General features: G+C 37.6%; 1 protein-coding gene across 1 annotated transcript in view; it reads left to right on the forward strand.

The window, feature by feature from the left end:
• mybpc3 (myosin binding protein C3) overlaps positions 1–14,227 on the forward strand; it is a 31,131-nt gene extending 16,904 nt beyond the window's left edge. Inside the window, exons 17-32 of the mRNA XM_086071053.1 lie at positions 26–191; positions 270–376; positions 481–510; positions 1,101–1,240; positions 3,518–3,677; positions 3,802–3,906; positions 4,010–4,198; positions 7,160–7,294; positions 8,077–8,244; positions 8,344–8,432; positions 8,539–8,734; positions 8,945–9,084; positions 10,392–10,551; positions 10,691–10,827; positions 12,108–12,294; positions 13,791–14,227. Coding sequence (XP_085927179.1) covers positions 26–191; positions 270–376; positions 481–510; positions 1,101–1,240; positions 3,518–3,677; positions 3,802–3,906; positions 4,010–4,198; positions 7,160–7,294; positions 8,077–8,244; positions 8,344–8,432; positions 8,539–8,734; positions 8,945–9,084; positions 10,392–10,551; positions 10,691–10,827; positions 12,108–12,294; positions 13,791–13,819 — 2,138 coding nt within the window. The 3' untranslated portion in view covers positions 13,820–14,227. The remainder of the gene's footprint in view (positions 1–25; positions 192–269; positions 377–480; positions 511–1,100; positions 1,241–3,517; positions 3,678–3,801; positions 3,907–4,009; positions 4,199–7,159; positions 7,295–8,076; positions 8,245–8,343; positions 8,433–8,538; positions 8,735–8,944; positions 9,085–10,391; positions 10,552–10,690; positions 10,828–12,107; positions 12,295–13,790) is intronic.
• The last annotated feature ends 1,608 nt before the right edge of the window (positions 14,228–15,835 follow it).

The raw sequence follows: 15,835 nt of genomic DNA on the forward strand, positions 1-15,835 counted from the left end.
AGAGTGGTTTATTTTGACTGTGCAGAGAAAGAACTAGAGGTCTACCAGAGCATCGCTGACCTCACAGTGAAGGCGAAGGATCAGGCCGTGTTCAAGTGTGAGGTGTCGGATGAGAACGTGAGGGGAACATGGTACAAGAATGGAGTGGAAGTCAAACCGGATGCCAGAATAAATATCACACATATTGGCAGGTGAGGTTACTTACATTCATGATGATGTGTCGTTCGCCAAATGTATTGCCAGGGAGGCTCAACCTTTGACCTTTTCAGGATCCACAAACTGACTATTGACAATGTCAAACCTGAGGATGAGGCCGACTATACATTTGAACCCGATGGCCACGCTTTCAACCTCTCTGCAAAACTCAATTTCATGGGTACAACTGATCCTTTCATTTACTTGAAGCTTCTAATTCTGTCAAAACTCATAACCTCCCCAAATCATTTACTAACTCATAAAATATGTATCCTTCTTTTCCAGAGGTGAAGATTGACTTTGTGCCACGTCAAGGTATTTATATTAGTATATATACAGCAAACACACAAACAATAGGTACACATACACAAGCTAATATGATAATGATAAGAAACACATGTCAATGTGATGAACCCGTTCACTGCCATTGACGGCCATAGACGTCACAAATCCATTTGAACTGGGTTGGCAGTGAATGACCTAAGTGTCACCTTACTTCACTGAAAAGACCATTAACATTGTTCAAGTATTGAATGTATGCCTTCTAAAAAGTTTTAAATTCATTGTCGCTTTAAAAGTGAAATTATTGCTCTTCTTTTCATTACAAGTTACAAAGTATACAGATGTTGTGTGATCTAATTCACAAACTGTTCTTGACAACAAATTTCACATTTACTGATTTGTTTTCTTTTAAAAAAAAAAAACGCTCCACAGTAACATACTGGTAATAAAAAAAACAATTCTGGTTTTAAATAGCTTTCTATCTCTAGTCATGTCTGTCATTGTGTAGTTTTTGAAAAAAAATTTTTATAGTCCTTACAGTTCAGTTTTGTCTATTCCTCACATGAATTTCTTATCTGGTAGAGTACGTGTACTTGTGTGTGCTTGTTCATTTTTCCTCATAGACCCTCCTAAGATCCACCTTGACTGTAGGGGTCACACAGCTGAGTCTACTATCGTGGTGGTGGCTGGCAATAAACTGCGCCTGGATGTCCCTATCACCGGAGACCCTGCTCCTACTGTTATTTGGACCAAAGGAGGAAATGTAAATGTATACACCAATCATCATTTGCCCCAAATACACTTTATACACAGCGTCATAAGCTCAATTATTTGTTAAATCATTTTGGTCAAGCCCAGTGGCTCGCTGGCCAGAAGTGGCCCATCGTGTGGTATTAATAGCTGTCATTTAAAAAAAAAAAAAAGTCATTTGTGTTTCTCATTTTGTCTGTTGGGGGGTGCACTGACAGCCACCTAAACGGCATTCAGAAATTGGCTCTTACTCAGGATTTGATGCCTAATATTGATGTAAATGTAGAGGGGTAAAATATGCCAAGTTTCGGGCGCAAAGTAAGCCTACGTCATATAAATTTAGATACATCTGACAATTCACGGTTTACACATTCTATCAGGATTTTAAGTTAGCACAAGCAGCTAAGAGATTGGTATTATCACCAATTAGCAAGGAGATGTAAATTGTTCAAAGTCATGGTAGGTTAAAATAATAACCGTTTACGCCGTAACCAGCACAAAGCATTTCTTGATGAAAAACAGAAAATACTTAAAACGCAGAATTGTGCCATTATTATCTGATTTATTAAACTTTGGAACTTCAGTTGTATCTCTCTTGAACCTTCTGAAAAAAGATAACTAAAACAAGAAAGGAAGAACTAAATTAATTATAAATAAAGATTCATTCACATATAAATGATCACCATTAACTGTCCTCCTTTGGGGTCATAGCAAAAATTAATTACTAACTTAATTTTAAATAAAGTTTTGAAATAACTGACAGGTGATGCTTGGTGGCATATGATAGGTTGGGTTGAACCATTTTGCTACGGGGAGACTCAGTTTTGTTTTTTTGGACAATAACATTGAATAGCCTACTGAATATATCATTGATTTCATGAACTAGATGACTGAATATTTACATAATTATTTTAAATAATTTTTGCATGGGATTTTTGAATGGATCCGACTTTTTAAATGTATTTTAAAATCTCCCGTACCCCCAGAGGTACACGTACCCCTATTTGAGAACCACTAAATTAGATAAACAAACTGCTCTCTTTATCAAAGTAACTGATTAACTACTTGAGAGTAACATCCTACTGAGTTTAGAAATGAAAATTATATATTTTAATTATATCATGGACGGCATTATATAATGATTTGCTTAGATCAGGGGTGTCAAACACACAAAGCAAAGGGGTTTAATCCAGCCCGTGAGACGATTTTGTAAAGTAAAAAAATAATAATTGTAATGTCGGACCTATTAATCAGCCAGCCACAATAAAACATATAAATTCGTAATTTCACAAGCAGTCCTGGATGTCATTATTTTACACACAACCTAAAGTTACGTTTTGTTTAAAAAAACAAACAATTTTTTAATCATAGACCGACATAAACGTGTTAATTACGACACAAATTAATTTACTGTTAACACAAATACATATGACAAGGATTAACATCTTTATAACTTCATTAACTGCGCCACACAATGCAGTCTGGGAACAATATGTATGCAAAACAGGTAGATTTAATACGTCCGGAACTCATACAGGCAAAGTGTTTCCGCATTGCATTTGCTGTATTTTTTGGAACAATGATTACAGATGAGCTCTGTAATTTAGGGCTGGCCCACAAATAGCGAAAATCTGTGTATAATTGACGGCAATTGTTTTTAAATTATATACCATTATTTTCCCAATCCGGCTAATTTGGTAATATATTTTCCTCTATGCGGCCCCTGAGTTTGACACCCCTGGTTTAGATCAAGAATAACACCAATGGCTCTCATCCCATCTAATGCCGATGAGATGTGGTTGACCAATTGCAGCAACATGTGCTTATTAAAATGTTTCTTACGGATGCCAACATTTTATTTTCTTAGTAGGTAAGTACTGTGAAAGTTTTACAAAGGCACATTTTTCAACGATCTTCATCTTGGATAAACAGTAAAATAGAGAGACTTAAGAAAGACTATTCTATTAGCAGATTTGAAAATGGGAACGACTGGCAAGCTTGAGTTCTTGAGGGACAATTGAGAATAATAAAGAGAACATGCGGGTGAGGAGACATATTATAGCTAATCATTCAACAATTTGAAATATCACCAAAACCTTTTCATTCAGTCATGTTTACATCTATTTTCTGGAAAACATGTAATACGTTGGTTAAAAATAAAAATAAATCTGACATATTGATGCAAGTTTTTTTTTTATCCAATGAAGGTCTATTCATCCATACAATCTTTTTTTTACTGAACCACTTAATAAACATGAAAATAGACTCATCTCTTGTTTTCATAATGTAGGTGATCACCGAGGGAGATGGCAGAGTCCATGTGGAAACAACCAAAGGCCATTGCATTTTCACCATTGAAGGCGCTGAAAGGCAGGATGAAGGAATCTATTCAGTTGTGGTTCGTAATCCTGCTGGGGAGGATACTGCCGATATCAATGTCAAAGTTGTTGGTAAGAACATGAGCAAGCACCGTTCAAGATCACAATTGACAACAAACTATATAAACACAGCTAAGTTGTGGTTGGACGTTTGCCGCAGCCAGATATTACAGATGGACATTTTGTTCCCCATCAGATGTTCCAGATCCTCCCCAGGCTCCGAGAATCCTCAGCGTGGGAGAAGACTCCTGCGTTGTCCAGTGGGATCCGCCTCTCTTTGATGGAGGACAGCCGATTATTGGTAAAGAAAGCAGAATGAAATGCTCTTACCTGGAAAAAAAAAAAAAAACAGTCATAAGGAATGGACTCTCACTTAAAACAAAATGCGCTTTTGTTTTTCTCAGGATATGTGTTGGAGCGAAAGAAAAAGAAGAGTTACCGGTGGATGAGATTGAACTTTGACCCATACACTGAAACGACCTACGAAGCAAAGAGGATGATTGAAGGAGTGGAATATGAAATGCGAGTCTATGCCGTCAATGGCATTGGCATGTCGCGTCACAGTCCGGCCTCACAACCTTTTGTGCCTGTTGGTGAGTCCAAAACATTAGATGCTGATTTGACTTGATTGACTGTGAGGAAACAAAATACAGTTTCAAGTCTCAGCTCTGACCATACTGTGTGGAATTTGCATATAAATGCCACAGTTTGAATGTTTTATATGCTTGTGGGATTTTTCTCGTGGTACTCCACCAGTTTAGTACTAATCAGAATAATACTGCCTAGAGGAGCTGCATCTAGTGATGGGGAAATGAAGCTTCATCAATCACTTGTGGTATTTTTTAAACTCCTGTAGTGGAAATTTCTTACGAAGCGTTGCATTTCAGCTGAATAAGATGAAAAAGAAGGCGAGGCCATTGGAGCCAAAAGTCAAACATGCAAAATGGGGTAGATGCCACGGACTTCCGACTTCCGGGTTTTAAACATCAGCGCCGTTTCCGGCCACTGCTGGTCGCGTTCCAACACTCGCACCGCCACCCCTGCGCCCCCGAATCGGGAGGGCGCCTCGGCTATCTGAAATGCTTCAGACACTGAGACAGACACAACACACTCGCAGCCTCGCACCCGTCGACGGGAACGCGCAATTGAGGGGCGCAAAGGTGGAAGCGCAAGTACTGGGACGCGGCTCACACTTTGCAAACCGGAAACGGAAACAAAGTTGATGGGTGAAAACCCGGAATTCGGAAGTCTCCTCCGTGACATATAGTCCATTGGCACCTTGGAGCGATGTCACCTGAAGGTGCTTTTTTATTGGCTGCTGCTAGATGACGTCACTTCTGTGCGACACGCTGTCAAACGTGAGTTATTCAAAGTGATTGAGGGAAGTAAGGACTTTATCAAATTGCTGATATTTGTGTTGGTGCAGTGAGTGAATTAGGGTTAGTGGGTGACCTTGCATTCCTTTTCTCAGAAATAGACATTTTGCAAGTGCTAAGCATGGTTTGAGTGTATGTCTAGTTGCCCTCACATTATGAAACTGTAAACATTTCCTTCTCCTGTGACTTTATAACCTTTGACTACTGAAAGGCATTCCCATCATTTCTTGCACAGCTTGTGGCTCAGCTTCTCTACTGTAAACAGAAAGTCTTGGCCTTGGTGGTAACCAGGCCATGACTGCGATTTAACACCTTCCAGTAAAAATGCTGTCAACTTGTGAAAAATCAAATGTACATGCTGAGCTGTCTGTCCACAGCAGCTGAAAGACAAAAATTATGCTCATGGTAGAAAAAAGTGAAATAGCTTTTTCCTTTGGGGTAATTTTTTTTAATCAAGCAGCAACATAGTCTGTAGTTTAATAGAGGCGGTCATCACTGAGTGACCGTCATTTTCGAACTATATATCTGTATACACTGAAAGAAAGAAAGAAAGAAAGAAAGAAAGAAAGAAAGAAAGAAAGAAAGAAAGAAAGAAAGAAAGAAAGAAAGAAAGAAAGAAAGAAAGAAAGAAAGAAAGAAAACAAAAAGAACAGTAATTTTCCGGCAGCTGAGGCGCCAGAAAAATACTGTGAAATAACAGAAAAATACTTTTTTTTCCATAATTATCAAGATTTTTCCTTATTTAAAAAAAAAAAAAATTTTTTTTAATTAGAAGCAGTTTCAAATTTTAAAGCAATTAAATTAACTAAAAATACGGTAAGTAAACATATTATATTATATATATATATATATATATATATATATATATATATATATATATATATATATATATATATATATATATATTACTATTATTAGAAATAATCATGCTTAAATTTACAGAAAGTGGATGTTATTAGTTGTTTTAATGGCATTATTTAAAAAAAGTTTTTTTGTAATTTGTGTTTGATGTAATATAACAGTATATGAGAAAATAATTAATGTGATTAATCTTTCAAAACATGGCCAATAACTGTTAAAAATAATATATTGGGTTTAAAATTGCAACAATTTACAGTTAGGGTAATTCATTTATAAAGCATTTTTCCAATTTACAAGCTCTCAACCCGCTTTACATTTTGACCAGTCATTCACCTTCTGATGACACCGCATTTGGAGCTCACTATTTTGCTCAAGGATACTTCAACATTGTTCACCAAGGTGATCAAACCCACAAACTCAGAGATACCAGATGACCATTTGACCACTGAAGCACGCTACCACTGTTGTTGATCATTTTAGATCTCATGAAATGTATACTTGGTTGGTAGTGCTGATGCTTCAGCAGAGGCAGCATCCGTAAGTCCAATTCTTTGCTTCAAGTATTATTATTATTATTCCCCTTTCCCTATGTCTCATTAGATGTCCTTTCAAAATAAATGTTAACACAATTATTGCTATCATCTAGGACATAAAATAAATTGTAGTTATTTTATCTTAAAATAAAAGGTCAATTCACAAAGAAATTATGGTAAAATAGCACATTTTTATTGTTAATTTCTCAGTAAATTTAAATGTTTTTTTCTTCTTTTTTTTGTGTTTTAAAGTTGAATTTGTCAGACAAATATTTGCGAAATTACGATACATTTGTAAACATATTTTAACAATCATTTATTTATTTATTTATTTGTATTCATTTGACATGTAAAATCAGAGTTTATTTTTGTAAATTAAATGATATTTTTAAAATAAAGAAAATAAAAAGTAAAATTCTATTATATTACTTTTTTCTTTTTTCAGAAAATTATTAGAAATATAACAATTCTCCTTCCTCTAATCTTGCTCATGCCAAAGGAAATCCAAAGGTAAATTAATATCATAACAAAAAAATTGGTCCAAGGAACTGTCCAAAGAGGTTGGTCGAATCTTTCTTTTTGTAACGTGAACATTTGTACTGTCCACTGGCTGTCTGTGTGCTTCTGTGGTCAAGAGGACACCAACACAGATAGAAACACATCTCACTGGCAGTAAACTACTCATTAGGTTGAACTCGCTCGTCATTAATTCATTCTAATTTGATCACTGTAAAGTTTTAACTGGCAATCGAGCCCTTCAAGCTGCCCTGTGCGCCTCTTTCAGCCCCGACAAGTGAGCCCATCGGACTGTGCGTGGACGACATCGGCGACAATTCCATCACACTCAAGTGGCGAGCGCCTGAAAGGATCGGCTCAGCTGACCTGGAGGGCTACGGGGTTGAGTACTGCAAGGAGGGCAGTGAGTGATGGAGCCAAATCCACCTGTATTTATTTATTTATTTATTTTAAATTGTGTTTAAGTAAATAGTATAAATGTGTTTAGATTTAACCCTGGAGAACCCAAGAACCCTTTTCTTCTTTGGAAAATTATGAATTATACATTAAATGACTGCTATAAGTTCACTGAACACCAAAATATATGGTTTTTCAATTGTAACCCTTTTTTATTTAACTAGCTCAGAGTTGCTAATTTATCAAAAAAATATATATAAAACATACTCCTAGGCATTCTGCAACATGATATGAAATAGATTAACAAAAAAAACAAAATGTTACCATCTGATGGTTTGCGGAGAAGATGGTTTTGTTTAGATTGATTTCCAGCTCAGCAAAATTGGCATGTTGCCAGCCATCTTGTCACCACCACTCTGGCTCATGTAAGTGCAATATTCATCCACTCGATGACCCCATGCAGGGGTCAGAAGTGGCACTCTGGACTTTTGAAGTTAAATTTGTAAAAAAAAAAAAAAAAGGTCTTTGTTATTTGAGTAGCAGAATTTATAGGGGCCAAATTTGACCCTGTGGGTTCTCCAGGGTTAAATATATATATATATATATATATATATATATATATATATATATATATATATATATATATATATATATATATATATATATATCCAAGTAAATTATTGAATTCAAGATTTTTTTTTTTCCTGATTTCAGATTTGTGAACCAAACCTGGCTTTAATTTGTATTTTCGGTGAGTTATGGTATATTTTATGTGTTATCTGAGCACAGCAGATGAGTGGATACCAGCCGCTCAGGGTCTGACCGAGAGGACCTCACTTACAATCAGAGAACTCACAACAGGAGACAAGCTGCAGTTTCGCGTGCGGGCGCACAACATGGCCGGCCCGAGTGCAGCCGCCACCCTGGCTCAACCCGTTACCATCAGAGAGATCATGCGTGAGTGAAGACTTCCTTGGGTGAATGCTCAGGAGTGAAATCATGGGAAATGAAAATATCAGTTCTATTCATGAGTGTGTATTTTTTCTTCTTGAGTAGAAAGGCCTAAAATTTGGCTTCCTCGAAATCTCCGCCAAACTCTGATCAAGAAAGTTGGAGATACTGTCAACCTTGTGATTCCTTTCCAGGTGCAGTACGCTTGGGTTACTTTACATTGCCAAAATTACAATAAGTACATAGAGAAAGATGTGTGAAAGTCATCTATGATTGTTTTTTCTCTCTCTCATTGCGCAGGGTAAACCCAGGCCCAAGGTTACGTGGACTAAAGATGGGCAGCCGCTAAATTCTGCGCTTGTCAGCGTGAGAAATAGCGACACAGACACGATCCTATTCATCCGCAAGTCCGAAAGGAAACACTCGGGGCAGTATGATCTCCAAGTGCAGATAGAGAATGTGGAAGACAAGGCCAAAGTCATGCTGCAGATTGTTGGTGAGCGGGACCACAAGAAATGTGCTTATAAGACAGCTGGTCAAAAGTCATAGACCACTACCAGCTTTGTTGTCTTAACAAAATTGCTTTAGATTCTTAATAAAAACGTGTTCTTCTCTTTTTTGGGCCCTTTTTGGGAAACAGTTCAAACAACAAAACTACCACCTGTATTGTCCAGAGTACAATATGATTGTTGACACTTTATTGTAGATGTCCCAGGACCCCCTGAGGCCTTGAAGGCTCTGGATGTTTGGGGCTTCAACGTGGCCCTCGACTGGAAGCCTCCAAGAGATGATGGAAACTGTGAAATAGTTGGTTATTATATTCAGAAAGCGGACAAAAAGACCATGGTGAGTATTGCTTGAAGTCAAATCAAGGGCAACAGGAGTGATGATGCTGAATCACAAGTTTAGATCTCACAATCTTTAGTTTGTCATCCGGCTGGACATAAAAAGAAGAGTTGCCTCCTGTATGACTATATTACTAATCAGAAAATGATGTCAGAATTGTGAGGCATTCACAAATCCCCATTTGTGTGAATGCTGTTATTCAGATTCTTTATAATTTTTCATCCCCACATTTTTTGTACCTGCTAGATTTCCCACGTAATACATTTGATTCACACCATTCCAATTTCAACATCTGTGGTTTCATTTTTCTCAATCCACATTCTTACAGTTTTCCAACAATGTAATAGTTTACATTTTAAAAAATGATATTCATTTTCAATGGGACTGACGTTCAACTCAGCATTCCGCACCCTTAAATGCCATTCAACGCCATTCCCGGGCTGTTGATAGTGCTGTGGTGGCTCAGTTGGTGGAGTGGATTGACCCGTGATCGAGGGGGCGGTCATTCAAGTCCCAACACTGATTGACCATTGTAAATGTGTCCAAGGGCAAGACTGACTGACATGTATATGTACCTACTTAACATAAAGGGGAAGTCAACCTTAAACCTTTATTGACAATATGTTATATGTGACTTCACTAGTCTAAACATGACATTCTGATTAATATTGCATTTTGGAATACGAAGCAAAATCCAGCCGTTTTTTTTAAATCAATATCAGAAGGCAGCCATTTTGCAACTTGCTGTTGAGTGAAAATGACATCACATTTGCTCAGCCTGAGTCCAGTCCAGTCCCGTCCAGTCATGTTTGTCTGCTCACCTTTTCCACTACGTTTTAATAAAGTTCCTCACATTGCCCATCATTGCTGTTTCCCCGCATTTGGGTCCACCCTCTGGCAACCATTCCCCCCTACCATGACACCCTGGGAATGATTTTCACATTCCAGAAATTCCCACATACCTAAAATTCCCCATTCACCAACATATTGCAATTTTTCACAAATATCATTCCACTTCATTCTATATTAAATAATATTATTTCACATCATTCAACATTATTCAAACTGCTTCCATATGTTTTCGTATTTTTTCAGTCAGCATTCATATGCAAGTCCTGCAGAAATTGCATTGTCTATTTAGTTCATGCTGTGGTTGTGAATGAGGTCAAATTATTGTATGTGCCAAAGGATACAGCGTGGGACAATTAAATTATGTACACCACTATAAAAGCAACATAACAATGCAATACTAAAATGTTTGAGTACTCTCAAGGAAATAAACAATTTGATTTTGAATTTTTTTGAAGGAGTGGTTTACAGTCTTCGAACAGTACCGCAGAACCAACTGTGTTGTGTCCGACCTCATCATGGGTAATGAATATGTCTTTCGAGTCTTTGCCATCAACCTGGTGGGTCACAGCCCAGAGGCCTGCAACACAAAAGACAGCGTCTACATCCAGAAAACCGGTAGGTTGGACAGAAAAGATGCCATAAGGACACTGAGTTATTAATAGCCTTGATTGAATGTAGTCATAACTGTCATCACTAATGTCGGAGAGAATGTGCTGAAATGTAATCTGTACAACTAAACTTAATACATCTGCAGGGATAGACTGGAAGCCTGCCACCTACAAGGAGCTTGACTTCTCACAGGCTCCTAAATTCACGCATCCGTTAGTGAACCGTTCTGTTATAGCAGGATACAATGCCACTCTCAGCTGCTCCGTCAGTGGCATCCCCAAGGTCAGTGAGTTTATGTGACCCCCCCACCCAAGAGATTATTTTTTTAAGCTCTCCCTGCCCATGTATTTTTTTTTAAACAAATTAATCTATATTAAAATAAATATCAGAATTATTACTAAATGCTTTGGTCTTATAGGCCATATTAAAATGCTATTCAGTTAAGTTTGTTAAAACTAAATCAGTATACAGGGAGTCCTCGAGTTACGGGGAAGTTCCGTTTCTACGCTGGCCATGTGACCTGCATTTTGACTTAAGTTGGATTTCACCATTAAAGTCGTTATTTACATCAAAATACTTTGTACAGTAATTAAAAAATATATATTTGCGCGAGCCGAAAGATGCCAGAACCAATATTTTGTGTTTCCGCACAGACATTCATTGCTGTCGGACGGCAAAGTGCGGGTAATGGAAACCTAAACAAGGAAATGTAACGCCCCTAACGGCGAGCCGACCTGCTCGATCGATTTAAATAATTTTGAAATGGTGTGATTATTGTGAGAAATTAACAAAAAGGAACGTGCTACAGACGAGGCACACAAAGTTGAAACAACGTAGGTCGCATATAACGTAACTCGAGGACTCCCTGTACATTATTGTTGTCTGATCATTTAGCACAGGAATTATTTTTGTACAAATTAACCTTTAAATAAATGTTTGTCAGGTTTATTAGATTACAATTGCTTAAAATCACAATAAAAATGAATGACTGAATTTTTTTTGGACATTTTATTTCTTAGCGGCATACCCTGCCTTCACGTGCTATGGGAAAGATGGACCTTACCACTCGGAAACTCCTAATTACAACCGAGTTCATGTGATTTTGTTGTGATAGCAAAATTGTGTATGCTACGTAATTGTGTAGATTCTAAAGCAACCTGCTATGCTAGTGAAAGTTAACGCCCTTATAAGTGTTCATATTTCTTGCCATTCAGAAATCCTTTGGCGCTTTTTGCCATGTTGAAACTTGAATAGTTCTCTCAACCTGGAAACTCGGGTATCAAAATAAATTCCCAGTTGTCCAGTAGAAAATACGACATAAGGGGGCGTGAAGGCAGCATTAGTGACTGGTGGGTTGCACCCACGATTTCTGTCCTTATAGACCCTTGGCTGTTGGCAGTATAGCAGCCGCTGGCCAAGTTGCAAAACCCTGGTCCTTTACCCATTGACAAAAGATCAGAAACCTTTTAACTTTTACCCTTTTTGGGAGCTGTTTTAAATTGTGAAGTAATGCACAATAACGCATTGTAATCGAAATATCTTCTGACTGATTTTGTTGTTAGCCAAAAGTGACATGGTACAAAAACAAGATGGACATCACAAATGAAGCCAAATACAGGATGCTGAGTAAGCACGGCGTTCTCACCTTGGAGATCCGAAAGCCCTGCCCATTCGATGGAGGCGTGTACATGTGCAAAGCAGTCAATGACAGCGGGGAAGATGTTGTGGAGTGTAAGCTGGAGGTTCGCCGTAAGTATACAGACGGAAAAACTTTGATTCACACTATTTTATTTAGCTATTGCTGTTTTGTTTTGTATTCGTGTGCGTTTGCGTGAATGTTCGACACTGCATAATTCCAGGACATCTTTCAATAACAAAGAAGACAAAGGCTGTGTTCGAATGTCCACTCTTTTCTCCTTCACTTTAAAGTCCCACATTATATAGTAGCCTATCCAATAGCTACCTCATTCCTTTTGGCTAACTTGTCGCACATCACGTACTTTTAATGCAGAGATGGGAAGTAACGAAGTACAAATAAGTTTTTTTTTTCTTTTGTCCGTTACATTTTAAAATGAGTATCTGTACTTTTTACTTGATACATTTTCTAAACAAGGTTGTTACTTAGCAAATATGCTTCAAATTATGTATATGGCGTGACACATCCGGGAAAAATACTTTTTACTTTTACTCATCAAGTATATTTCAGAGCCTGTACTTTTTTTTTATTTTATTTTTTTTACTTTTGCTTGAGTAATTATTTGAGTGAGAACTCTTACCAAAGTAGTTTTTTTTGACAAGTAATTAATTATACTTCTACTGAAGTAGAGAATATCAGTACTTTTCCCATCTCTGCTGTAATGACGCAAAGGCATTAAGATGTCTGACTATTTATTGTGAATAACAAATATTTATTTTAAACTGTATTTTCAATTAAACAGTATGTGTGTATCGAGCTCTTAACTGGGATGGATTATTTTAACATTTCTTGACAATAATATGTTTGTGACCACACTAGTGTAAACATGACATTCTAATTAATATTACATTTGTGGAATAAGCATTATGAAGCAAAATCCAGCCGTTTTTATCCATCTCATGAGGCAGCCATTTTGCCACGTCCTGTTGACCAGAGGTGGCAAATCCAGGTCCATAAAGTAAATACCCTGCCACAGTTTGGCTCTAGCCCCTGGTACTAGGCAGCTCCCTAATGAGCATCATGGGAGTTAGCTAGCTAGCACCTGAGGCTAAAGCCAAACTGTGGCAGGGTTTTTACTTTCTGGACCTGAATTTGCCACCTCTGCTGTTGACTGAAGAAGACATCAATGTTGCTCAGGTCTCAGGTAACAACCAATCACAGCTCAGCTTCAGAAAACAGGTGAGCTGTAATGGAGCAACTGTGATGTCATCTTTAGTCGACAGCAAGTGGCAAAATGGTCGCCCCTCTTAGATGGATACAAACGGCTGGATTTTGCTTCATAACTCATATTCCACTAACGCCACATTAACCAGAACACCGTATTTAGACCAGTGGGGCCGCATAGAACATGTTGTCATTTTTTTTTTAGGTTGACTTCCCCTTTAACAGCTGCTTCAAAGGGTTCCGTTTGTTTTTTTTGTTTTCCCCCCTTCAAGGATTTATGTGTTAATGTCTATATCCTCAATTTGGGATTAATATCACGTTACCACATCAGTGATGTGAGCTTTAGAGTGTTAATAGCTGTTTATATTATTTGCTTTCCTTGCAGCTCAAATTGCTAAAGAAGAAAAGAAGTAAGCTGGGAGGGTCCAATGAACTTCTCTCACCTTTTTTTGTCATGAGAAGTTTTCCACCTGCATTACATTTTCTTCTGCAATCACCCGCTCAAGTATCATGTATCCAAAAGAGCTACTGTACATGTCAGACTATATAACAATACAATTAAATAAAAACATTTGTTGTCTGTCAGTCAACAACACCCCCCAGCACACACGTTACTGAGTTGTGTCTTGTTGCTATTTGTTGTGATTTATCGAAAGGGAAGTGTGCTGCTAATTCTCAGACAAGCTCAGGAGAGGATATTCGAGTTGCCGTTGGCTCAGTTTTTATTGCAGCAGAGCCTTGCTAAAGCCAAAAGGTGTGAGGCATTTGACTTATGTGTACACCAGTGGGACATGTGTGTGTGTGTGTGTGTGTGTGTGTGTGTGTGTGTGTGTGTGTGTGTGTGTGTGTGTGTGTGTGTGTGTGTGTGTGTGTGTGTGTGTGTGTGTGTGTGTGTGTGTGTGTGTGTGTGTGTGTGTGTGTGTGTGTGTGTGTGTGTCTGAAATAGCTGACATGTCTTCTCGACGACAGAGCACGTGTGTGTGAGAGAGTAGTGTAAACACATGGTGGTTTGTTTCGAACAGAGAGGGGTTGTGCTGTCCTAATTATTCTTATGACACATTTATTTCCGATTTCCTGCTTCTTAACTTCATGCTGCAAATCATCACAAATGGTAGCAACAGTGCTTCTCTTTGTAGTGTTGTTTTGGCAAGAAAGTCGCAATCCGAATGCCAGTGTCTGTCTCTTAATTACATGTTTATATATGATTTTGACGAGTTTTGCTGTTAGCTTTGATAGCTTGAGTGGAATTGATGGTTTTAAAGACATGTAACTTAACAGGGTAAATAAAAGATTCAAACGAGTCAAATACAGACTTTTCTTTGTTTGTTTGTTTTAAAAGACCGGTAAGCAAACACACTCACGCACATACAAACCCACCCCCAAATCACTATTTAAAGTCGGAATTAATTGTAGTAATGTGACCTTTGGACTCAGCAATGTCGAGCACTTTAGAGATGCCCTGATCAGTTAAAAATAGTAGCTTAGTGTTCTAAAAAAAAAAAGAACATCAGCACATGGGAATCAACACCACAAGCATGGGTGTCTAGGAAGTATTGGCTGTATTAATCCAGACACTGTACATGCACCCAAGTTAATAGTTAACTAATTTAACTGGATACTATAGCACAACTAATGTTAATATCATTGTTATAGTTGCTATCATTTATTGTGTACCAAGTTTCTTACTGCTTTTACAATAACTCAATGGCGATATTAAAGAAGTAAAAAATGAATAATAATAATTAGCTCATACTAAAAAAAAGCACAATATCTTGCTTTTGCAATTCAAATTAACAACATACAATCTCTAATAACACTTAATATTGAGGCACTTACTTGCTAATGCACGCACACACTGAGTTCCTCCACATATTGACTTGATTCACAAGCATATTACATTCCCCATTATTTGACCAACAGCGTGGATTTTAAACATAGAAGGGCCAAAACATGCCTTGTGAAAATTAGTTAAGCACTAAAAAACAAAACACCAGAGGGTGCTTAAACAGCACTGTGCTGCTTTTAATATTGTGACATGACGACAACGATATTGTGGCAGTTTTAATATTGCGATATCACAATATCGAACTTTGCGGCTGCAAAGAAGATAATGCTACACTTGCAAACTTAATAAATAATTGACTTTGGAACCGCAGGGTCACTGCTCCAATCCAATTCTGGAAGAATAAATTGCAACTTGCAACTACAGTAGTTGTTGGAGAAACGCTGGTTTAAATTCCTGACTACCGTTGAGGTGTCCACTGAACTGACTTAGTCAAATCAACCACGACCTCTGACAACTTCCTGGGAATAAGCATTTGTCACGTAAAACATTTGCTGAAGCAGTGCATAGTTAACAAAAACTAAAGATGAGAAAAGATTTTTGTCAAAAGAGTAGTGGGTAGAACTTTTTGATTTTGCAATGTTCAT

The sequence above is a fragment of the Leptonotus elevatus genome, chromosome 3 (genome assembly GCF_054856555.1).
Source record: "Leptonotus elevatus isolate MCC_2025b chromosome 3, RoL_Lele_1.0, whole genome shotgun sequence".
Taxonomy (NCBI): domain Eukaryota; kingdom Metazoa; phylum Chordata; class Actinopteri; order Syngnathiformes; family Syngnathidae; genus Leptonotus; species Leptonotus elevatus.